This window comes from Cynara cardunculus, assembly GCF_001531365.2.
Source record: "Cynara cardunculus var. scolymus isolate 2C chromosome LG 8, CcrdV1, whole genome shotgun sequence".
NCBI lineage: Eukaryota > Viridiplantae > Streptophyta > Magnoliopsida > Asterales > Asteraceae > Cynara > Cynara cardunculus.
In genome coordinates this window covers 769217-793665 of record NC_037535.1, presented here as the reverse complement: position 1 = coordinate 793665, position 24449 = coordinate 769217, and the positions used below count along the sequence as shown (strand labels likewise).

Here is a 24449-nt window from a genome sequence, read left to right as displayed (position 1 = left end):
AAAGGAGCTCTAGATCATAGAATAGAGGTTCTAACATATATTAAGGACGAATGGTCAAAGTCTAGCTGATGTGAGACTCTTTTACCAATATTTGGTGTTAATTTTTACTATTTTATCCAATAGATTTTCCCCAAAGCATGGGCAACCTACAAGATCCACACAATTTTTGATGATGAACCTCTTCCAAAATGACAAAACTGTCTTGCTGGAGATCTTTCAAAAAGTGCTTTTATCTGATGTCCCCCCATGGACCATAATTGGTCAGGTCCACTGCTGCATCGGATATTTTCTTTAAAATATCTCGTACTAATCTTGAAATCGAACTTTATTCGAAGGAATCCATGTTTCTAATGCAGTTATCATTATAAAATACCCAAATTTCTGCCCCAATTATAAGAAGACTAACAACAAGATTCTGTGTAATCACAAGATTATCTTTAATGGTTCTTTTGGAGAGTAATTTAATATGGTCCTACGTAAATACTCATGATATTAGAACCAATATCTACTATTTTAGGACCCGACACTCTAGGACAATATGTATTTGTCTAGCCCTCTCTCAATGTTTGCCCGTCTAACTTTTGTTGGAAGGGGCGCGTTAGAGTTCCATATCGGCTAAAATTGAACCATTTCTCATCTCTCTCTCTCTCTCTCTCTCTCTCTCTATATATATATATATATATTGGAACCTCCATTATCTCCTCAATAACTCGTTTGGAGAGTAATCCAACAGGGTTCCACATATTATCCCATGGTATCAGACCCAAGGTCTACTACTCTAGGGGCTAGACACTTTGGGGCAATCTGCACTCGTCTAGCCCTCTCTCAACACTCTGGGACAATCTTTGCTCGTCTAACCTGCATCTGAAGGGCCATGCGTGCAAGACTCTCATATTGGCTACACTTGGACCATTTCTCCTCAATATGTTGGAACCTCCCTTATCTCATTTTTTTGGACAATTATTCAATAGGATTTCACATATTTTCTCATGGTATCGTAACCAAGGTCTACTACTTGGATTCTATCGTTCTGGGGCAATAAGTAATCGTCTAGCCCCCTCCCAACACTCTAGGGTAATTCTTGCCTATCTAACCTCCGTTGGAGGGGGCGTAGCCCCAAAATTGGCTAGATTTCTCCTTGATATGTGTAAGAGACTCCTTTATCTCATTTTAGAGAGTAATCTAGCTAATAGGGTTCCACATATTCTCTCGATATGCTTTTTAGATGCTTCACTTTCTAACGGACATAACAATCTTGTTCTTATATGAAGTCTGATACAGTCAATTGTCCTTTTTGTCTTAATTGTTCTTGCCGCCCATTCACGTGAAGCCCTTTCATGCATGGCCATGCACATCCTATCTATTCCCTTCTATATAATCCTCATCTTTATCTCAATTTCAAACACCCACAAAAACATACTCCTAAAACATTCCATCGAAATGGCGATCCCAATTCTACTCATGTTTTCTCTTCTTTTTGTAGCCTCAACTGCATCGGTGCAGGACTTCTGCGTTGCCGATCTCTCACAATCCGACACTCCTTCTGGCTTCCCTTGCAAAGATGTCAAGAAACTTTCAGTGGCCGATTTTGTTTACTCGGGCCTTGGCGTAGCCGGGAACACGACCAATCTCATCAAAGCTGCAGTCACACCCGCATTCACGGCTCAGTTTCCGGGCGTGAATGGGCTTGGGATATCCATGGCTAGGTTAGACCTAGCCACGGGCGGGGTAATCCCAATGCACACTCACCCTGGTGGCTCGGAAGTTTTGGTTGTCATCCAAGGGACCATTTGTGCCGGATTCATATCGTCTGCTAATTCCGTCTACTTCAAGACGTTATACAAAGGAGATATCATGGTTTTCCCACAAGGGTTGCTTCATTTCCAGATAAACTCCGGCAAGGGGCCCGCTCTCGCATTCGTTAGCTTCAGTAGTCCCGTCCCAGGGCTTCAGATTACCGATTTTGCTCTGTTTGCGAACGATTTGCCGACGGAATTGGTGGTCGCAACAACGTTCCTTGATGCAGCAGTAGTTAAGAAACTGAAGGGTGTTCTTGGTGGCACTAACTAAGATTGATTTGGGACTTGTATCTCTTGATTTGTCTTGATTTGTTGTTTGTTCTATTTTGGTTCCAAACATCTTGGTGTTTGGTGGTGTTGTTAGGACTATGCTTTTTAATGTAATGCTGTAAGCTCGAATGCGTGGTTTAATTGGTCACAAGCTTGGAATAAGCATCATCTGCCTTCATGTTTATTCATGTGGCTTCAGATTCTCTTTTCAGTAGTACAAAACAGATTTGGTACATATGATTTATTTTCGTTTTTGCAATTTGAAATTTTAGGATGGTCATCGTGCATTGTAAAAAAGTTCGGATTTGATCCTTCCCTCTAACAACCCGTTAAATGAGGAGCATTTTCGTCTTTTTATCAATCTTATTCAAATCCATTTTACGATTTTGGTCTGTGGTTTTTGATTGGATAAAACACAAAAAAATCCATAAAGGAACGAAAATGCCCTTCACTTAGCGGATTCTTGTAATGGCCGTTAGAAGAAAGGACCAAGTCCAGACGTTTTTGCAAAGCTCGATAACCATCTTGTAATTTTCGAAACTGTAGGGACGAAAAATGTTATTTTTGACAAACCACAAGGATCAAATTTGTAGTTTACTCTAAAAATTAATTATAAAAATTTTAGTCACAAAGTTATAATATATATGAAACACTAAAAGAATTCAGTTTTAATTGCAAATTTAAGTTTGCTAACGCAGCTTTTCAATTTTCTGGCAATGATAGCAAAATACTAATCAAACTCGTGGCGTGTTAAAGGTTACGACAAATAATATTAGTGGTATCCCCCGATACCATTAAGGGCTGTTTGGTAGTTGTCGAATGATTTGATGCAGAATGATTAAGTGATCAGAATGATTAAGAGGCTCTCATGATATAATGCAAAATGAAATATAATTATTTGGTAATTGTTTACAATGAAATTAGGGCGCTGAATGGTTAAGGGAGGCCTAAGATACAAAGGATTGATCATAAACACTCAGACCAGTTCCTTAACAAGAGATTTATATGGTTCATCCAATATTTCATCAATAAATGGTTACCCAAGTAATCCAGAATATGAAACAGGAATCGGAACCTTCTATTCTGAGTTGGGATCAAAATACAAACATGAAATTTGTTGTATCATATAAGTTATGAAACAAGTATACACTACTTCGATTTCATGTTTCCTATGCTAAAAATTTGAACTTACAGCCCGCGCCAATTCTAAAAATTCCGAGCTCAGCTGTTCAAATTACTCGCAGCTCGTAGAACGACGCGATGAGGTTGACCCTGATGTATAAATATAAATAGTTGACCAATCAATCTGCAACTAGATATGAAACCCCATTCGGTATTGACTGATTCCATCCGTATATGTCTGTTTTTGCACGAGTTTAAGTGATGTTCTGCACAATGGGATCGGTTTTTAGCCTTATTTTTCATGTGTTGTATCGCATATACACCCGGGAAGTGGATTTGCGTAGAAGCTTTCTTCCAATTTTGGAAATTCTCCTGCTTCCCGTGCATATGGACCTCCAGCTCTGTTTTCGTGAAGCTTTTTCACTTGAGAACTGAATTTCTCCCAAGATATTTTCCCCTTGTCCAATTTATCGACGAGTTTAACAAAATTCATCCTGCAAGAATGCAAAAACAAAGGAAATTAGTTGGTATTAGTTTACGAATTCGTTGGGGTTATTCAGCTGAATGACTTTCAGACAGGTGTTCTTTTAAATCTATGACCTTTTGACAGGTCTTTAGGCGTTTTCTGTTATGCACTGGTATTCTTAAGCCTGTCAGAAGGTCATGGATTTAAAAGGAAAAACTAGCCAAAGGTCGGAAAAGGGAATCATGGATCACGAAGCTCCATTTATCCCTCAATTCTATGAAAAAAGTGGATGCAAGGGACTAACAAGGACCACTTTTACCAACCAAACGACCCATGTACGTCACCCTCTAGAGCAAGGTCTACGGGTGAGATGCATGCAGACCTGACCTCTACCTACTTTTAGGGGATGTTTGGTTGGTTTTCTATTAAGTCATGTATGGATAAAGTTGTTTGTGTGGATTAATCTGGCTGTATAGAATATAGATTGATAAAGTTTTTGTTTGGGAGGATTTTTCATAGATGGAAAGAGCGCGTTTTTAATTGGGAGGGCAGGCTTGGGAAAAAATTGGCTTTCTGCATAAAGTTCACCTTAGAAGCTTACTGAATAAGCCACTTTCTATATCATTAAGCCACTACCAAACAACCACGTATAGCTGACCAAATAAGCTGCAAGTCCCATGAATCTCATTAAGTTGCTAACAGACAGGCCCTTGCTATATTTTAATAAAAGCATCAACAGGGAAAAGAATGGTATGAGAAGTACCTGTCGGGATTGATAGTTGTTTTGAAGTCCTCAAAGCGCCTATGACCTTGAACCGCCTTTGCCATATTCCCATCGTAAGTGTACACAAAGACGTTGCTTTGGAGGGCAACTACGTAATCTAAGCCAGCCAGCATGTTTTGGTGGTTTCTGAAAGGCTTCAATTCGTTTTCAGTTGAAAGACTGAAATGCGAGAAAATGTTTGGGAAATCGTGGTTTAGACTTTGCATTGTCCCTTTCCCGTATGCTTCACCAGCTACCAAATAAATTCGGGTTGTGGACGGGAAGCCCAACCCTTTGAGCAAAAGGGATGTCTCCCTTGGGGTCAAAGGGCACCCGCCAAGTTGCCTTTTCTCCGATCCATCTATTTCTTTCTCCTTCCAATGACTCACTTCATATCTCATCCTACGCAGTTCATCATCTTCTTCGGCTGTCAAATTGTGGCTGCAGCCCGTAAATGCAAGCATATCCTTCTCATATCTGGAAGGAAGAACAAAAAAGGTGAGTGATGATGATCCTGTTAAGCTCTATTGAAAAATGCAACGCCTCAAATCAACTTAAAACCATGGTGGAAGTTATTGGTAACCCACAACTTTGAGTTTATAAGGAGCACACAGATCTAATTTTCTATCAATCTGGGACGGGTTTTAACAAGGTCATCCTCCTCCTTTATTGGCAATGTGGGATTCGCCTAAGATGTTACAAACAATCAAACACCCCCTCCTCTTTTCAGGGACTCATTATGCTCGATGAGGTTTGACTCCACCATCAGGATTAGAGATGCACAAGGCCTGAGCTTCTTCAGGCATGGGCTCAGCCTCCCAAGCCTGTTTTTAGTGAGCAAAAAAAGGTCCGAGCTTTTTTAGGCCCATGCTGCACTTTGGGGTTGCAAAAGGGCCCAATCGGGCTTTTTCAGGCCAGGCTTTTTCAGGGTTCCCCAATATCCCAAAGAACCAATAACTTCTAATTCAACTTAAAACCATGGTGAAATTTATTGGAGCCAACAACATAAAGTTTATGAGGAGCAGATGCTCAAGCCTGGGCTTAGGCCTTCCAAACCTGTTTTCAGTGAGCAAAGAAGGGTCCAAGCTTTTTTAGGCCCAGATCGGGCTTTTTCATGCCAGTCCTTTTTGGGCTTTCCCAATAGTCCAAAGGAGCAGGGCCTAATAACTTCTAATTCAACTTAAAACCATGGTGAAATTTATTGGCAACCAACAACTTCAAGTTTATAAAGAGCAGGCCCGAGCTTCTTCAGGCCTGAGCTCGGGCCTTCCAAGCCAGTTTTCAGTGAGCAAAAAAAGGTCCGGACTTTTTTTAGTCCCAGACTATGCTTTGGGGTTGAAAAAGGGCCCAATCGGGATTTTTTAAACTTTCTTAATAGCCCAAAGCAGTAGATTGGCCCAATAACTTCTAATTGAACTTAAAACCATGGTGAAATTTACTGGTAGCCAACAACTTTGAGTTTATATGGAGCACACAAATCTAGTTTTCTATCCATAAGGGACAGGTTGTAACAAAAATTAATGAGATTAACAGATTCTGCAACTCATGAAAAAGAATGTGAAATACCTCAAGTGCAAAGCAAGATATGGGCTTCCATTTTGTCGCATTCTAGCAACCAAAGTCTTCCCTAGTTCTTCAATCGGTGCAGAATATTTTAGAGCCTTATAATTGACACGACACCTTAGTTTCTGAACAGAGTGTGCGATACCGTTGTTGGCGATTCTTGAATCAGTATGGGTGAAATAGATAACTTTGTGATGTTTCAAAAGCGGCACAATCTCCATTTTATAGTAACTAACCTGAGATCAAAGAGTAAAAAGCTGACAAAAGTAAACACAAATCCATAGAAGGCCAAGGCCAAGTCCAAAATACAGAAAGTGAATGGTCAAATGTGTCACCTTTGACCATGAAATCGGAGTCTTGGCAAATGGTTCAAGTCCCTCATACTCAGGTGGCAATGCCTCAACTATGTGGACATCCTCTTTCAAGGTTTCGATGAAGTGTTGCCAATCAAACAGATCTTTGAAGCCACTGAACATATACACGATATAAATCATAAGAAAAGAGAATCATGTTAGTTGCGGTGTGCTGGTCCGCAGAATAGCACAAGACAGGACAGAACAAGAACTTCTTGTCCTGTGTTTGTTGCAACAATTAAGGGGCTGTTTGGTTGGTTTTACATTAAGGGCCTGTTTTTTAGTAGCTTAATGAGCAATGGGACTCGGCTTATTCTGTCAGTTATACATGACTATTTGGTATTGGCTTAATTAGAAAGTGGTTTATTCAGTAAGCTTCTAGGGGGGAACTTTATGCAGAAAACCAAGTTTTTTTACAAACTTCCCTTCCCGATTAAAAAAATGCCCATTTCATTTATGAAAAAATCCTCCAAAACAAAAACCTTCCCAGTCTATACAGATAGCTTTATCGATACAGGACTTAATGGAAAACCAACCAAACAGCCCCCAAGTCCTGTATGGATAAAGCTATCATTGTGGATTAATCTGTGTGAATTGATTGGGAGGATTTTTTTCATAGATGAAGGAGCATGTTTTTTTTGGGAGGTGCAGGTTTGAAAAAGATTTGGCTTTCTGCATAAAGCTCCCTTCTAGAATCTTACTGATTAAGCCACTACCAAACAAACATGTAGCTTACCAAATAAGCTGCAAGTCTCATTAAGCTGCTAACAAACAAACCCTTAGACTGAGACAGGATTGAGTGAGACAAAAATGCATAGTGGAACGAAAGCTAGGGAGATGGGACAAACTTGGTAAATTACTAAACTACCCCACGTCAAATTAAAACCCTAAAACCTTCCAAAATTCTTCCACCTCTACCTCACTCTCGCGCATCCCCTTCCACATACGATTCACTGATTTCAGTTGCAAAAATAGTCTCATTGCAAAATACAAGAAAACAAGAATATATACCTATCATCAGCCCAGTAGGAAGTATGATCAAGAGAAGGAAGGACTAATGTGGCCTTCATAATCTTAGCAACAGCAACCATATCACATATCTGCACTAGAAATCTATTATTAGATTAATAGGTAATTTAAGTAAACTTAAGAATGGTAATTAAAATTCTAAATTAATTAGAATAGTAAAAGGATATCAGACCCCAAATCTCATTTGATTCAAGCCTCCATTTGCATTGATAAGAAGGTAACCATTGGTCTTCTCATCCAACTCTGCAAGATAAGGAACAAGGTCAACGAATAGGCTCCTAGCGATCAAGGGTCAAAGTCAACTGTACGCGAAGCTTACTCTTTTGACTTTTCGGACGGTCAATGCACTGAGTGAAATTCCCGCTACTTGGCTTGGTCCATATACCTGTGAACTAAAAATAAAATCATTTGATTTCATAAACAATCTGTTTCCATTAAGCATCAATAAGAACAAAGAAGTTTGGAAAGTCGTTGTAGAACTTTAAAAATGTGTAGACTTACATCATCCTTGTTATCATGGTCACCAACTATACCCGAAGATACCATCTTTAGAGTTTGTTTCACATCGTTTTCTTGAACTCCAACATGATTCTTTTCATCTTGATATCTATTAATATGATCCCTTAGGTTCTTATGAGAGATTGATGAATCCGAGTAATCCTAATTTAGAAAGGCAGGACAGTTGGAAAATAAGTAGGATAAACCACAGAAAAAGACAATTCAGTCATGCTATCCAAAGTTTGACCATAAAAATTACCAAAAACAGATAAAGTTTTACGTCAAATGGACTAATTCTCACCTCAAAATGAATTCGTAGAAAATGTTGGAAGTCTTATAACAACACAAGATTAAGGTTACTCGAACCCGACATCAACAAAAACAAGATAACAATAAAAAAAGAAAACAGAAAGATAGGGCCAACGGATAAATTAATAAAGCTTCCATCCACAAGTAAACAAATTGTGCAATAATGAACACCCAAGCATGTTGTATCTATAAACAAAAGGGTAGATAAGTATTCATCCTCAAATGGAAAGATATCAAATTAATGGTAAAGTTCTATAAAAACCGAAAAGTTGTTCACCTACTGCACTTATAATATATTCTTTTACTACTAGTTTTATTCTATCGGCATGATCACATTATTAGCTTTAAAACAAGCTTATCATGCTACTAAGTGTCCTTTCGACTCATTGGTGCCAATTTGAAGTCTATAGCCCTTCGGTTGATCCTCAAATCTAAGTAAAACTTTTTGTGATTCATCAAAAACTAGCGCATTTTGGTTGATTTTCTATTAAGTCTTGTATGGATAAAGTTGTCCAGTGAATTAATCAGTCCCTAGAAGCTTACTGAATAAGCTACTTTCTATATCATTAAGTCACTAACAAGCAGCCATGTATAGCTGACCAAATAAGCTGTGAGCCTCATTAAGCTCATTAAGCTACTAACAAGCAGTCCCTAAATCCCCCCCCCCCAAAAAAAAGATTTTCAGCTTTGCTGCATTTACCCACAAACCATAGTTTCACACAGTCTTCATGTTATGTGTCAATATCATCCAAGATTCAAGAAAGCATTTGAAAAATGTCAGCTTCTGGTTTAGATATACTGCTTCAAATGGTGTTCACTTCATCGAATTAAAACCATTCAATCAAGCTTATGGCTTTTAAGCATCTATATCAACAACCATTATATATTGATTTTGAGGTATTCAAAGTTATCAAGAAATAAAACCAACCTGATCAAACCCAATTCTTTCAATTGCAGATCCAAACCACCCATTAACGGAAACCTTCAAGATTCCCAAAAACAAACAGAACCCACAAAACACAAAAAACATCCATTGCCCCACTAATTTCTTCTTCTCTGTTCCACCTAATCCAAACGCCGCAACAAAATCGACGTTACCGGATCCGCCACCGGAGCCACTTCTCTTCGTCTGAACCCGTTGGGTCAGACGGGTCTGTTTCTTTTCACTCACCGAGTCAAACCCATCAGCGAGTTCAGATCTAGGTGAGTTGAGTGGAACATCAATCTCATGATGAGTATTACTAGCGTTAGTATTGTTGTTGCTGCTGCTGCTGTTATTGTTGTTGTTTCGTTTGAATGATTGGGCACGGCGCGTCATCGGACCGGAGAATCTTGGGCTGTTAATTCTTTGAGAAAGTCCATCGGCGCCGGCGCCGGTGGTGGTGGAGTTGGAAGGCTTGTGGTTGTGATTGCTATTGGCCATGTGTATATGATTTGATTAGCTGGGAATTTGATGATGAATTTATGAATATAGGGGACCCAATTTGAATAAATGGGAAGGGAATAGTGCAGTTATTCACTGGTATTTTATATGATTTGAGGATAGATCGCCATTAATGGAGGAATCCGAGTGAAAAAGAACCAATTGTGTGTGTATATCATATCGTATACAGGCTGGAACACCGATGATACGATGGTGTGAATATGAGGAAATTTTTGTCTCTCAAAATCAATATTAAATTATTTCCATTTTATGGTATAATTAGCAAATTAAGGAATTATTTTCAAATAAATTATATTTTTTTTAACAAAGAAAGTCATACAATTCTCAATGTCGTTGCATTGGATTTGAGTTGACTCATAAATACATTCATAATTCTCTTTTACTACTTTTATTTTTGCATTATAATGTTTTTTTTTTCCATTTTATCTTTAAATTTAATTTGATCATATTTAATTCCATCTGGTAAAAGATTTTGATTGAATAGTAATTGTTTCTTTAGCAGTTCAATTCACTGTTACTTTTGCAATAATTCTGACTTCTTGTGAAAAAGGTTCTTAAACTCGAAGTATTTTGCGTTATCGAATTGAAAAGACGAGAATGTTTAATTTTCTTGCCAAATGGAGTACGTACTGCACTTTAGAACTGAGGTATGAAATTGAATTTGTTAGACTTATTTTTTAGCATATGAATCGTGACAAAGGAAATAGACGTCCTTGATAAGTGGAAGTATGAAACGACCTCACATATTGCAATGGATAAAGTAAAAAAAAATCATTGCGTTTACTGTACATTACAGATATTTAGATTGACTTTCACTTTGTTTATCAGAATATTCTTGGTCTTACGGTTCATTTTCCACCTATCTTGTTGACTGATCTTAAATATCGATATTTTCACCAAACCTCATTACCTCTGATGTTTTACTATTCTCCTGGCAACTTGGAGGGGGTATCAATATATGTAAGGTCTGGAGGACTAATTTTATCATTATGGTAAATTATAATAGAGATATAAATTATTTGGTATCCCCTTTTTTATTGAATCGATCTTCTTTTACTAATGAATATCTTGAACAAATCTTATATGTATATATAGGCGAAGGATCGTGTGAGAAAGAGAGTCAAATTGAGAAGCGTAAAAAGGGGATTGGATTCTTGATCGCCTTTAATCTCAAACCCTCCATGAATCGTGCTTGATACAAGGATTGATCTGACGCATCTCGTTGCATCTCATCCTAATGTGCATTCAATGATGTAAGATCTCTTCTTACGTTTTTCACCATAACTTCTATTCTCACCAGAACCCAACCAAAAAAGGATCACGTGAGAAAGAAAGTTATATTGAGAAGCGTAAGAAGAGATATGAATCTTTGATCACCTTTAATTTCATTTCCATCCATGAATTGCGCTTTATAAGGGATTGGATTTGATGCATCTTGATGCACCTCATTCAATTTGGATTGATGCAAGAATAGAGATCTCTTCTTACGCTTTTCACCACAATTTCTCTTCTCATCGGAAACCAACCATATATATATATATATATATATATATAGAGAGAGAGAGAGAGAGAGAGAGAGAGATGAATTATTATGCAACCTTTTACATTTGTACAATCAAAACAACTCAATATCAACCGTCCATTTAATTTGATTAATATGTGATTTCATAAAAAATTTGATTGTTTGCTAATATAAAGTATATATTGATCATAATTAATGAACTCTAGTCATCTTTCATAAATATTCAAATCATAATAAATGGATTCTCATCATTTTTATAAATATCTCAATTGATTGAGTTGTATTGGTTGTACAAAAAGTGATGAGTTGCATTTGAAACGTACTCTCTCTCTCTCATCTCCATCTCCATCGAAAATCTAGAACTGAAAACCTCATATAACCATCCCAAATGTGAAACCCCAAAATGTGAAAATCGAAGGTTATGGAGTTCTACATCAAATTAAAAATTGCCAATATGGAAGGAAGCATTTGAAGGTCGTTTATTTTTGGTAAAATCCTTCGCCATGAAATCGTTTTGTATATTAAGGTTTTGGTTATGGTTTTCGATATGGAATGAATTTTTGGTCTCTTGATTTAGATTTAGGATTCTTGATATTGTTGTGTTCTTGTTGACGGAGTTGATATATTTTGTATTCTTGATTTATTTATGGCTTTTTTTGTTGAGAAAGATGGAAAAACTGATGATGAAAAACCCAAATCCGTTTATTGGTTCTTCAAAATATTCGTTTAGCTTCTTGTTTTTCTCTATAAAAATGAGATTTTTCCTTGATTTTATCCTTCAAAAATGGGTTTGGTTTGTTGATTTTTTGTTGTGTTTGAGAGATCTCTGTGTTATTGATAGCCGGAGAAAATGACCGGAGGATGGCCGGAGAAGATGACCGTTGTTGTGAGTTATCATCGGAGAATGGAGGTCTACCTGAAAACAGATAGGAGTGTCGAACTGTCGATGAGGGATGATTTTAATTTATGTTTTTTCTCTATATCTTCACACACTTGTACACACTCTATTGAAACATGTACATTAAAAAATAATTGCAGGTAGGGTTAAATGACAAAATTGCTCCTCACGTGGGGGGCACGTGAGGTTTAACGGCAACATATTTAACAGAGATCACTGTGACCATACATGTAATTATTTTGTTTAGGGGACTCAATCCAAAATTTTCAATAACCAAAGGGACGGAATTTGTAATTTACTCTAGAAATATTTATAAAAATTAGAGCATTTGGTCCGTGTGGTTTAACAAAATTGATGACTAGCATCCCGAAACTCAAAAAATTATGTATTTGATCCCTGTGGTTATCATTTTTATTATGATTACGGTGTTTTTCACTAACTTAAGTTAACTGTAACTCCGTTAACTTAAGAGCATTTGAGTCTTTTTGCATGTTTCTCGTATATTTTATTGAGAACTTAGAAAAGTAAACTATATTATATTTAATTATTTTATTTTATATTCATATTATACATATTTAATTATATTTGAGTATTTATTATATTTTTATTTTATGTTTCAAATAGAATATAATATAATTTTTTTGAGTTTAATTGTTTATTTTATTCCATATATATATAATATCAAAAATCTGTATGGTGGCATCATTTTATTGTTTTTTTAAGGGTGTCCGGGCCAAAGCCCAACTAATCCCCGACAAATTTGGAGGCTAAACATGGCCCCACTTAAATGTCGCTAACACTCTCCTCCCAGGGCTCGAACTCGGGTTCATGACTATGCCATACCCAAGCCTTTACCACTAGGCTGGAAGGTCTTTGACTCATTTTATTGTTTTCGGGTATTATGTTCAACAAAGATGTGTAAACTTCAAATAGGAACACATTTAGAGTTTTGATTAAAAAGAAATTTACTCGGACTTTCTTGGTTTTAATTTTCAAATTTGGTATAGTTTTTTTTTGGTAGTTTAATTTGCACAATTTTATTGTTGTTGTTTAAAAAACACATTCATTGAAGTTCTTGAAAATTATATAAAATGAATAGGAGAGAGAATTTAAATCGAGAACTAAAAACACAAAAATCAAAATACAAATTGAACACGATTTTTCTTTGGTGTCAGGAGTTGTTGGTGCGGCTGGATGCAAAGAAGACGAGGGTAGGGCTGAACTTGGAAGATAAACCGACAAAAATACAAAGACTCATATATAATAATTAAGTATAATATGAATATAAAATAAATAAATTAATTAAATATAATATATTTTACTTTTAAATTTTTAATTAAAACATATGAGAAAAATGACAACCATTGAATGTTAACAAAGTTAGTGGGAGGGATTGTAGTCATAACAAAATGACAACCATAGGAACCCAATCCATAATTTTTTGAGTTTGTGAACGCTAGTCATAATTTTCGTTAAACTACGAGGACCAAATCCATAATTCACTAAAAAAATTAGAAATATTTATTAAAAAAACATATTTAGTGTGCTATAAAATAAATAAGAATATATTTGTGAAAAAGATATATTTATTTTTTTTCCGCTCATGTTCAAAAACATACAAAAAGAATTCCTTTCATTTCCCTTCCTATCAAGAACACAAATAAAAAAAAATCTTTCATTTTCTTTGTTTTATTTTTTTCCTAAATTTGAGAAAATATTAGCTTTGACGACAGCCTAAATTGCAAGACGCTTCATCCATTGTGAATTCAAACAATTTTCATAATATTTATAACGAATTAATATGAAAGAGAAATTCATGTTATAAGATATATACCTTGGTCCAAAGCAAACAATTCTTTTTTCAAGGCGGAAGCTCTTTTTTTGTGACTTAACGTACGGGTTTTATCGGCTAGAATTTGTGCTTCTTCTAATTCTTGACGTTGATGAATTAAATCCAAAACAAATTTGTGACTGTTTGTTGATTAGAGAAATCGTCAACAAAGCATTTCTAGACTACCAAAAACAAAAGAAAAAACTGAACAGATCCAATAATAATGTAGGGGTGTCCTGCCCCCACTCTATTGTCCTAACGTAATGGATAAGTCTTAAAGGGACAACCACTTTAATTTGACATATGTTTCCTTAAGTTAAACAAAAAAAATGGTTACATACTACTTTTATGTCATTACATGTTGTAGTACAGGTTGCAAGTCTAAATCCGTGAAAAAACCATCTGGATGTCGCAAAAAACAATTTTTTCTAAAGGCTTTGTTACACCTAAAACTTTTGATTACGATGCAAAATGAGATAACAATATATATAGAGAGAGAGAGAGAGAGAGAGAGAGAGACGATTATTTTTACATTTGTTGGTTAAAGGCTTCAAAGAACATAAAATTAACCTAAACAACGTAAAATTAGACCCCAAAATTTTAGAAACTTTGTTCAAAGTCATACATTTAACATGCTAAAGATGATCAGCAAAAACCATTTATAGATCCTATTTATTATGTTGATAATTAGACAAACAACACAGACTATAGCTGAATTTGGTGAAAAATCATGTGACATGAACAAACCACCATTTCATGTCAACAGACTGCTGACAGAGAATATATACCTACGACCCACCAACCATCATAATCGTCAAACAATATAGCCACAATCTTTATGGAACTTTGGCTTATAAAAAGGGGACATTTCTTCATTATACATAACAAGCATAGGGGTACAAGGAAGAACTACAAGAACTGGAACATCCACAGAATTCCGGTAACTGCCGACAAGGAAAAGTAGTTACAACGGGCAGAACCAAGAAACGGGAAAACGAAACCAGCTACAGACCTAACACCTTCCAAAGTTACCTTTCCAAAGCTATGCAAGTAACCAGCACTTAACACCACAGGCTACATCTAATCATCCTCTTCTTCAACTCTTTTGTTACTGAATGAGCCTGTTATGCTCGAAGTTGCACCAGCAGCGTGTTGCAAGTCCGAAAGAGAGAAAGATCGCCATGTGGAACAATAAATCCTAGGAGATGAATCTGTGGATTCGTTAGTAGGTAATCTTCTAGAGCGTGCAGGCAAAGGTGGCAAGGAATGACCAGGGGCTGAGCTTAACATGGAGGTTTCGCCACCTGAGGTGCTACCGTGCTTGTTTAAACCAAGAGCCAACGAATCCCTATTAGAATTTGCAAACCGTTTTGATATCCCAGTCTTAGAAGTAAAATTGCGATTCTTGTCCAATAAAACACTATGAGCAAGCATGTTTTTGCGTTTTCGGTTGTAAGCATCCTCAGGTTTAACAATGTCTTGAATTGATGGAACAGAAACTGCATCAGCTAAGCTTGTATATGACTTTGATTTCCCAGCATAGAATGTTGATATACCTCTCCTAATAAGCAAATCGAAAGAGATTGATGTGAGCATAAAGATGAAACTTAAAATGATCTGTTTCAAGCCAAAAAATCCCCAAATTGACTCCCCTGCCCTAGAACAGGCTATGAACTATCATCACTATAATATCATCTTAAAATTTTATAGCACTTCCGATGTAAATTTTATATAAATCACTATACTTCATCCAAATCGTTGTTTTGGTTACAAAGTTATATGAGAAAATCGCACTAAAAACTGTAATACTATTAAGATATATCAACTATGTGGTAGCTTGTTAACAAAACAGATATCAATTATGGTGAAGCGAGTTTAATTCAAGTTGCAGATGAACGTCTAAATAGCATACAGCTTAATTCAAGTTGCAGACGAAATCAAAACTTGACTAGCGATCATCAGGATTAATATCATTTCAACTCTTTCATGATAAAATTAGAAAAATCCGAACCAGAAATTGCTATAATAGATAAAAAAAACGATAACAGTTAAGGTGAAATAATAAGAATCATACTTGACCGGCAAAGCATCTTCCAAAGCACATAAAGTATTCAAGGGACCTTTAAACAAGCTCTGAACCTCGCCGCCGCCGTCGTCGTCAGAATCTCCGGCGGCACCGCCAGAGGCGTCACTGTTGTTGCCAATAGAGGAAGAACTGCTTGAATCGTGATCTTCCTGGTCCTTCACGATGGGAAAGTTGTTGGTTCGATGATCATCAGAGGAGTTGTAGATCCACATCCCTTGAGCAAAATCAGAGTGCCGGATCCGATTAGTATTGGTCTGAAACGCAACAGACATGATCTGATGAAGGATTTAGCATAAAAATGGATAATTGGGAAGAAGAAGAAGAAGAAGAAGAAGAAGATACAGATAAGGGTTTTGACAGAAAAGGGAATATAAGTCGAGGAAGAAGATGAAGGGGGGCTTTATCCTCTGTGAAGTCGGCCCACCATTGTCTTAAATCGGATAATTAAACGCCATTATCTCTTATCTTAATTATTGGATTAAAGAAAGGAGAGATGATTGTCTGTGTGCTAGTGCAAATGGATCTTTCCTACGCCGGTTTATGGATTCCGCCCACTTTTGACATTTGGACGGCTTCTTCATCTTTTGGTCTTCATTAACATTTTCGCTACGTCTATATAACAAAACAAAATTAAATTACGACTAAAATTAATGATATTTTTCTTATTATTATAAATAATTATATAATTAATTAAAGATTATGATCATTTGATAATAATTTGGACCATTTTTAAATGTTTAACTCATTTATTTTTAATTAACATGTCATTAGTAAAGAATACTTAACTTGATTTATTTTATATACACAGATTGAAACTACCTCTTTTACTTTTATTTTCTAGGATCTGTATACAAAAAGATAATTACGTAACTAAGTATATAAAGTTTTCTTTTACAAGAGTTGGTGTTAAAGATTGCAACTATTGTTGTAATTATCATCGTATGTGAACTTTCATAATCAAAAAAGTTTTGATAATGTCTAGATTTAAATCCATGAAATATAAGTTTGATGAAGTGTTCTTGAATCTTGGTCTATTGTGTTATTGAAAATGAAGGAAATAGACGGTTGGATGGGAAAGGTGGTTTAGATTCATAAAATCTAGAAGACACCAAATTCCATATTAATACATGAGGTGGTGGTGAAGTCAAATTTCATGGGCTTTTGTCTCTTTAGGATGAAACCATATGCCTTGACTGAGAAGGTTAGTTGGTGGAATTGTATAAAAGCAAAATGTATGCAATAACAAAGGGTCCATATAGTTATACTATTACTTAATACTTATATAAATATGATAAAGCAGATTTACAAATAGAGCTTGGTTTTTGTGTTCGTGGGATCACTCACCCATTTATGAAACAACAACATAGACCTAATTACAATCACCTAAAACCCTTTTTTTACATTCATTTCTTTCTTCCATAACACCTAGGCCACAATAGGGTAGGATGCACAAGTCGCAACACCTGCAATCACATCAATATCCCATCAGTTTTGGCTTCTGAACAACTCCTCAAAAAATATCATAACAATTCTTCAACTTTATTAGGTTGTCTTTCTTTCTCCCACCCTTTTGTAACATGAACACAAAGGGGATATATATATATATATTGACTATTTTATACCAATTTCCTGGAATATATTCCAGGAAATTGGTATAAAATAGTCAATTTTTTCAATCAAATTTATTTTTAACATTTTTGCATTGAATTTCCATTTTAGTCTAAGTATTTGCATAAAGTCTATTTTCAGATTAAAGAAAAAAAATATTTACGCAAATAGGGATCCTTACAAAAATTCTTTATGCAAATTTGCATAAAGATTTTCTTTTCTTTTAATCTGAAAATAGGCTATGTTAAAATGAGAATTTGATTGAAAATGGCTATAATGTGAATTTGGTCAGGAAGATCGACTATTTTGTTCAATTTTTCTATACATTCGTTCATGAATGATGATGGATGGCTCTTATGAGATATGTTAAAAATTTCATGTCACTTCTATTCGTTCATGTTAATAACTATTTGTACATTGAGGGTGCTTTCATAAAGCAAATGTAACCATGTAGTTTAGTAATTTATCAAGTTTGTTCTATTATCCTTATTTTTTGTGAGATTGAAAGAATGCATTTTTATCTTCCTTAGTCCCAGATGCAACAAGTTTATATCATGTCTGTTTTACCTATCAAAATCACCTTGAATTTTAACATATATCTTGGGATGTGACATAGTAATAATTAAGCAAGTTGTGGATAAATGCATACCACACATGTTTTTTCCCATCTCCATCTTGAAGTAGCCATTCAAACCCCATTCCGCACCCCATGAGTTCTTAATAAGCCAATATGGGACACCATCTTCCACACCATATCCAACAGCAACAACAGCATGGTTCACATCCTGTTCAAAATCATTCACACATTTAGCTTCTTTCATCTTTTTCATATTGAACACTAAAAATCAAAGATTATAAAAAAAAACCCTCACCATTGGATCACTGCCGCAGACATCACTAGTGAAAACTCCTCCGGTGTAAAGTCTGAAGGTCGAAATCACCTGAAATGCCACGCTCACTGGACGAACAACACCTACTGCATGCTTTAATTCATCCTCAGCACCCTATAAACAAATTAGTAGCTCACCAAAGTAAGGGTCTCATTATTAGCAGCTTAATGAGTTTAATGAGACTTACAACTTATTCGGTCAGTTATACATGACTGTTTGTTAGTGGTATAATGATATAGAAAGTGGCTTATTTAGTAAACTTTTAAGGGGAGCTTTATACATAAAGCCAAGTTTTTTTCAAACCTGCCCCTGCTAAAAACATGCTCCTTACATTTATGAAAAAACCCTTTCAAACAAAAACCTTCCCAATTTATACCCCCAGATTAATCTATATAGACAGCTTCATCCACACAGGACTTAATGGAAAACCAACCACACAGCCTCTAAGTGTCGGTTTAAACTTGTATGTGTCTAAGCCAGCTTGCGTCCACCAAACCAGGGGCCTGAAGATAATCCCCAATGGCTCTAAGAAGATTTGAACTGACCTCCTATGTGGAGGGTCCTAAGGGATAGTTTTTATTTGTCGGTTGAGCTAACCATTAAGGTTAATTTGCATGTTTGTGATGTTCAGTGCTCGATATGTTTGATGGACAAGCCTAAGCATCCTAAACTTAGCAGTAAATAGCTACACGTTGGATATATTTTCAAGTCCAATGTTTTCGTTATCTAGTGTCATCATATAGTTATTTGATAATCTGCACACGCTTTGTTTTTTAGATATCAGCTTAATAACAGATGTAAATATAAACACATAAGAAAACTTCTAAACTTTCATAAGATAGTTCATATTATTACCATGGTGATGTTAACAGCATCAAGGACACGGACAGCAGCGTTCTCTGATGAGTATTTGCAAACACCATCTTCTCCGGTGTAAGGATATGCTTCCTCAGTGTCAAGTCCACCGTTGTATTTGATGTACTCATACGCTTGGGAAGGCAACCCACCGTTGCACCCAAAGTTATTAAAATCACCGGCACAGTCTACAAGCTGTTGCTCAGACAGAGAAACTGACTTCCCATAAGCCTGGGCATAAGCAGCCTCCAGAGCTCCAGTGGTGCTGCGTACGAAATAATGATAAATAGTATTAATGAAGCTATCCTAGAAACCAGTTTATATTGTATTGACCTTCTCAGATTTTAAAGATTCACCTGAATGTCCAACAAGATCCACAGGAACCTTGATTCTTAACTGGGCTCACAATTCCTACTTTCCTCCAATCTTGCTGCAATCATACAAAACAGGTGCATGAGAACGTGGTAGTGAAAAAAGCACCTATGCCCTATTAATCTCCTTAAAAGATCATAATCAATCACAATGGCCAAACCATATCTTCTATTATACTTCCTCAACTTCCAAATATGAGATCTTATATTTGGTGGTCAATCAAATCCCTTTTTCAATCAAAGCTGGCATAGACTTATCAAGAATTAGTCAGCAAATGAATACCAGACAAACACAATAACAAATTTTTCATTGTAAAAATGGAACATGAAATATAGTTAAGATCATGTTGCTAAGAAGAAAAAACCCCACATATTTCACCACAAAATCCAAAATGTAAATTTAATTTTGAGGTCGAGTTACTGTTGTTTTTTTATCTACCAATTAATCACCATTTTACTTTCAAAAGACCACAACTTCAGTGAACAGACATGCCTTTTATGACAAAAACTTATATTGTGAAGGATCTAGCATGAAAAATATAACAGCAGAGCAGAAACATGATATTTTCCATAAGCAATGTACCGTGAGAGGAAGAACAGCATTAGTGAGTTTGTGATTGCCCTTTCTAGTAGCAGAGCAGTGTTGAGCAGCTCCGAGTTTCTGTTTGCTGAATTCTTCCCATGTCATATCAGCAAATTCTGTTTCAAACAACACAAAATAATGAAGCGGAGGTGGGATCGGATAATCAAATAAAAAACTTTGGACGTCAAGACTAAAATTAATATACAAATAATCTGTGTTTGATAACTTAGTTGCTGACCGTTATAACTTAAATATACCATTAGCACTCCCTCCATTTCAAAACAAGGAATAAGCTTGTTGATAATGATGTCAAACATTATCCTTTAACAAAATGGCAAAGATCCAGCTGCAGTTTTACTTATTTTCAACATCTTTCCTTTAATAGTATATCCCGCTTTTTGATATGTTATAGTGATACTTTCCAAAGATTTATGAATTCATATTGACCTTGAAGTTGAGAGCAGTCCATATGACATTGATGTGAACTTCCTTTAGGAACAGATACAGTCCATAGAAGTTCAATACGAGAAAGCATATCATAAGGGTACCAACTTGATACCCGAAAGTAATGAATCACCTGGCATGGACAAACAACACTCGGCCTGATTACTGTAATTGTAGTCTAATGAAACTTAGGATTCTCGCTAGATGGTCAAATGAATTTCTAACCAGCACAACATAAACCATATTAGAACAGCAAGATCAAAGCATGGATTCAATAATCCGTAAGTCAAACCCATCAAAACAACCACTGCTTGCTAATCCATAACAAAGCAATAATAATATAACTCTGGTACAAGTGAAAATCCATGGTTCAAGTTTGTAGTGTTTTCCGTATATTTTTTCTTTAGACGGAACAGATAATCACAAGAATTACTAGCAAAACAACAGTATAGTTTTAAGTTAAAAGCCTTTGGATTCTAATATATAATTGTCAACAAGTATCACTAAAGGCTCACCGTTGACTCCAAGAGTATAAGATAGCCCTTTCTTGTTATGCGATCTAATCGTCTCCAAACTCTCCACGAAGATCGAAAACCTCTGCTTAATCTCATCGGAAGTCTCATATTTCTTCCCGTACCTATTCAATAATTAAGTTCGAGTTCAACAACATCAAAATTAATTACTGTAAACACCTTTATTGAGGGGGAAAAAAGGTCAAACATGAATCAAACAAATTCCGATTGCTGATTAGCTCTATACTAACAACATGATCATGTACATACCTGTGAGCGAATCGAGCAAAAGTGAGAGCATGGCGAGTTTGACCAATTACTTTGAGAACTGATGTCTCAAGTTCATGTAAACCATCGGATACCACTTGTCTGATCAGATTCTCATCGGAAAAGGTGGATCCGATCCCGTTGGCTTGTACTCCAGCGGCACAGGCGATGATCAGAACTACAAAGACCGACACCGTTGAAAAGGCCGCCATTTTTAAGTGAGAGTGAGGGAGGAGCAGATTAGAATGGTTTAGTTATCTTTTATAAGAAAGAAGGGAAGGTGAGGTTATGGTGATTCGCAAAAGCGAAGGTATTAATTTGTAAATTTTGAACATTGGAGGTTGATGTTATACACGTATACGGTGAGGATTTTATCCTGTAGAATGGATGTAGGGTGGGGCCCTCTAAGCAACAGTATGGGCTACTATTGGCTAATTTATTTGGCCATGTGGCTTCACCTTATTGGACAGAGCAAAATTTCAGAATATACAATGAGATATTTTCAAGCAAAGAATCTATTTATATGGATAATATTTTTTTCAAGAAAATTATATAAAAAATAATAAAAATAAATTTATTGAGATGAGAATCAGAAAATAAAGAAATTTTATCAAGTTCAACAATTTTATTATGGAGTTTGTGATCAGCTCGATAAAGTTTTCGGGCACCGTGTTGACGATTTTTCATGACAGTTATGTGGAAAAACCTTTTGTAAAATAAATAACATAAATTTGAACAAAAAAAGTAATTTGGTAAACTCAGGGTTCAATGGTCTCTCTCATGCACCTGTTGTTAAAAATCTATTTTACTGAATTTCAATAATTTCTTAACTCTTTGAACATTACCAAACTACATAAGATTCTTTGCATTGCATTCGGAGTGAGTTAGAGGCACATCATCATTCAAACTCTTTGTTTTGTAAATAACGTCTAACGAAACTGTAACCGAAACGTATAAAATTTTCCGTTTAATTGATTATATAGGCAAAGTTAACGGCTTATAAAATATAAAGTCTAATATTCTGTTTTTATCAAGACGTTATAAACTATTTGTGGTGATCCATGTTTATTGGAGAAAAAACCTAAAATAAATTAATTGAAGTGAAAGAGGCATTTTACCTAGCACATGTATTGGTCGCATGTGGCTGATAGAATATTGGTTTGGTTAGGTCAGATATGTTTGTGGTTTGAAAGTAAACTCTTGCGATTTCTATAAAAGGCTTGTTGATTACGTATAATATTTATTAAATGAATTGGGTTTTCAAAAGATTAGACTTTCAATATCTTATTTTATATATATATATATATATATATATATATATATTAAAAAGGTACATGTGCAATACATCGATATACATTTCGGTTTAATGTTTTGTTTTATTCTGTCTTTATCGATGTTATAATACGATTTTATGAGGTACTGAAAAAACGATAATGTTTTTATTTTTTTGAATAAAATATAAATTTGAAGATATTATATAATTTTGAAAAAAATGCATCGAATTTAGTATCAAATTAGATATTTAGAAGTATTTGTTTTCTTTTGAGTAATTTATTTAATTCAAATTTTTATTATAATTTAATAATAAAGTAATTCATTTTTATTTTAATGATATAATTTTTTTTATAAAGATAATAATTAGTATTTTATTAGAATTCAAAGATTATCCTAAATATATTTTAAATTTTTTTATATTTACAGTATTTGATTATGTTTATCTGCAGTTAGTTACACGAAATTCAAACGTGAAGCACGCACAATTTACTTGTAATCTTGAATTTTAAGTAATATGCATATATAAACAGTACTTAATGCATAAAAAATAATTAATTGATAATGGTTTAAGAATATCATTTACGTTAGTTTCTGTAACTATAATTTTATGTACTGATATTTTCAACACAACCATAAGAAATATAACATAATTGATAACTTATGCTTCTATTATATAAACTTTTGAAGAATTAAATCTAAAGGTTCAATTATAACCCTAATGTTCTAAAGAAACGGTTCGTATAAGGCAATATCACTTGTACTAGCAAAACGATCGATAACAACCATTTTTATTATTATTAAAGAAATGTATTTTAAAACGTTAGAGGGTGCATACTTGTTATTGCTGAAACAATGAAGTCAGTAGTAGAAAGAGGGACTTAAACCCTCTCTTTGGGTAAATGTAAATCAACTTAGAGATTGTCATAATCTTTGGATGTTGTTTCCATTATAGTTGTTTGAATAAATAATTAAATATTTTATTATATATTAATCAGGTTATGATGTCAATGTTGTTACGAATTCACATTTATAAGTCAAATGTCATAGCTTTATGAGAATTAGGGGTGTGGCAATTTAGCAATCAACCATAGCAACAAAATGAGTTTTTATGGGACACAGAGTCGTCTTCACTTAATGAAAACTAGTATGGGAACCGCACGTTGCGCGGTAGCATGAGTACTTTGATTAATGATCTGGATATTGTCTATATAAATATATATTAGTTGTTAATAAAATCATCAACAAATAGTATTCAAATAATTTGAAAAGTTAAATAAAATATAAATATATACATACATGTATATATACCTATTGAAACAAACTCCATGAATCGACACAAATGCACCAATCCATATTTCACCTCATCACCGCAAGGTTTTAAATTTTATAATCCTCATAGTGTCACCTTATCACCCCAAGGTTTTACTTATATATATATATATATATATATATATAATAGTATAATAATTTTGCACTATAATTTCTACCATTTGGTTTGATTGGTTTCCAACCATGGTTATAAATTTCAAATAAGGTCATCCAAAGAAAGACAACTCAATGAGGCAAACCCCATATTTGAAACAAAGGCATCAAATCCACCTTTCTTATACGCTTCATATTGTTCAAAATTTTCAATTCTACACCAATGTGAGATATCTCAAACTCAACCACAATTCACCAACACCTCAATT

The 24449-nt window shown here is 35.0% G+C and overlaps 4 protein-coding genes across 4 annotated transcripts; 1 reads left to right on the top strand and 3 right to left on the bottom strand.

Moving 5' to 3' along the window:
- The first annotated feature begins 1410 nt into the window (after nt 1-1410).
- LOC112517430 (auxin-binding protein ABP19a-like) lies at nt 1411-2285 on the top strand. Its single transcript, XM_025124857.1, has one exon. The coding sequence runs from the start codon at nt 1441-1443 to the stop codon at nt 2068-2070; it is 630 nt and encodes a 209-aa protein (XP_024980625.1). The 5' UTR covers nt 1411-1440; the 3' UTR covers nt 2071-2285.
- Nucleotides 2286-3058: 773 nt separating this feature from the next.
- On the bottom strand, nt 3059-9733 carry LOC112517426 (O-fucosyltransferase 35). The gene is made up of 9 exons (XM_025124854.1): nt 9101-9733; nt 7867-8025; nt 7685-7757; nt 7538-7608; nt 7348-7436; nt 6319-6451; nt 5987-6219; nt 4421-4897; nt 3059-3685 (listed from the first exon to the last, which is right to left on the bottom strand). Exons 1-9 carry the CDS (start codon nt 9593-9595, stop codon nt 3484-3486), a joined length of 1932 nt encoding a protein of 643 aa, XP_024980622.1. The 5' UTR covers nt 9596-9733; the 3' UTR covers nt 3059-3483.
- Nucleotides 9734-14693: 4960 nt separating this feature from the next.
- Nucleotides 14694-16388, bottom strand: LOC112516890. The gene is made up of 3 exons (XM_025124135.1): nt 16296-16388; nt 15942-16207; nt 14694-15428 (listed from the first exon to the last, which is right to left on the bottom strand). Exons 2-3 carry the CDS (start codon nt 16163-16165, stop codon nt 14948-14950), a joined length of 705 nt encoding a protein of 234 aa, XP_024979903.1. The 5' UTR covers nt 16166-16207; nt 16296-16388; the 3' UTR covers nt 14694-14947.
- An 802-nt stretch (nt 16389-17190) lies between these two features.
- Nucleotides 17191-21710, bottom strand: LOC112516574 (thiol protease aleurain-like). Its single transcript, XM_025123694.1, has 8 exons — nt 21487-21710; nt 21220-21341; nt 20261-20376; nt 19663-19736; nt 19307-19571; nt 18434-18565; nt 18211-18346; nt 17191-17416 (listed from the first exon to the last, which is right to left on the bottom strand). Exons 1-8 carry the CDS (start codon nt 21693-21695, stop codon nt 17379-17381), a joined length of 1092 nt encoding a protein of 363 aa, XP_024979462.1. The 5' UTR covers nt 21696-21710; the 3' UTR covers nt 17191-17378.
- Nucleotides 21711-24449: the final 2739 nt, after the last annotated feature.

What these genes read in the sequence shown, in the direction of transcription:
- LOC112516890 (XM_025124135.1), bottom strand. Translation starts at nt 16,165, where the DNA reads ATGTGGATCTACAACTCCTCTGATGATCATCGAACCAACAACTTTCCC. An exon ending in GAAGATGCTTTGCCGGTCAA is followed by an intron (nt 15,429 to 15,941) that starts GTATGATTCTTA and finishes TTTGCTTATTAG; the next exon opens with GAGAGGTATATCAACATTCT.
- LOC112517430 (XM_025124857.1), top strand. Translation starts at nt 1,441, where the DNA reads ATGGCGATCCCAATTCTACTCATGTTTTCTCTTCTTTTTGTAGCCTCA.
- LOC112517426 (XM_025124854.1), bottom strand. Translation starts at nt 9,595, where the DNA reads ATGGCCAATAGCAATCACAACCACAAGCCTTCCAACTCCACCACCACC. An exon ending in ACCATGATAACAAGGATGAT is followed by an intron (nt 7,758 to 7,866) that starts GTAAGTCTACAC and finishes TTTTATTTTTAG; the next exon opens with TTCACAGGTATATGGACCAA. An exon ending in TATCTTGCTTTGCACTTGAG is followed by an intron (nt 4,898 to 5,986) that starts GTATTTCACATT and finishes TCTTCCTTCCAG; the next exon opens with ATATGAGAAGGATATGCTTG.
- LOC112516574 (XM_025123694.1), bottom strand. Translation starts at nt 21,695, where the DNA reads ATGGCGGCCTTTTCAACGGTGTCGGTCTTTGTAGTTCTGATCATCGCC. An exon ending in GGATCTTGTTGGACATTCAG is followed by an intron (nt 19,572 to 19,662) that starts GTGAATCTTTAA and finishes TTTCGTACGCAG; the next exon opens with CACCACTGGAGCTCTGGAGG. An exon ending in GATGGGAAAAAACATGTGTG is followed by an intron (nt 17,417 to 18,210) that starts GTATGCATTTAT and finishes ATGTGATTGCAG; the next exon opens with GTGTTGCGACTTGTGCATCC.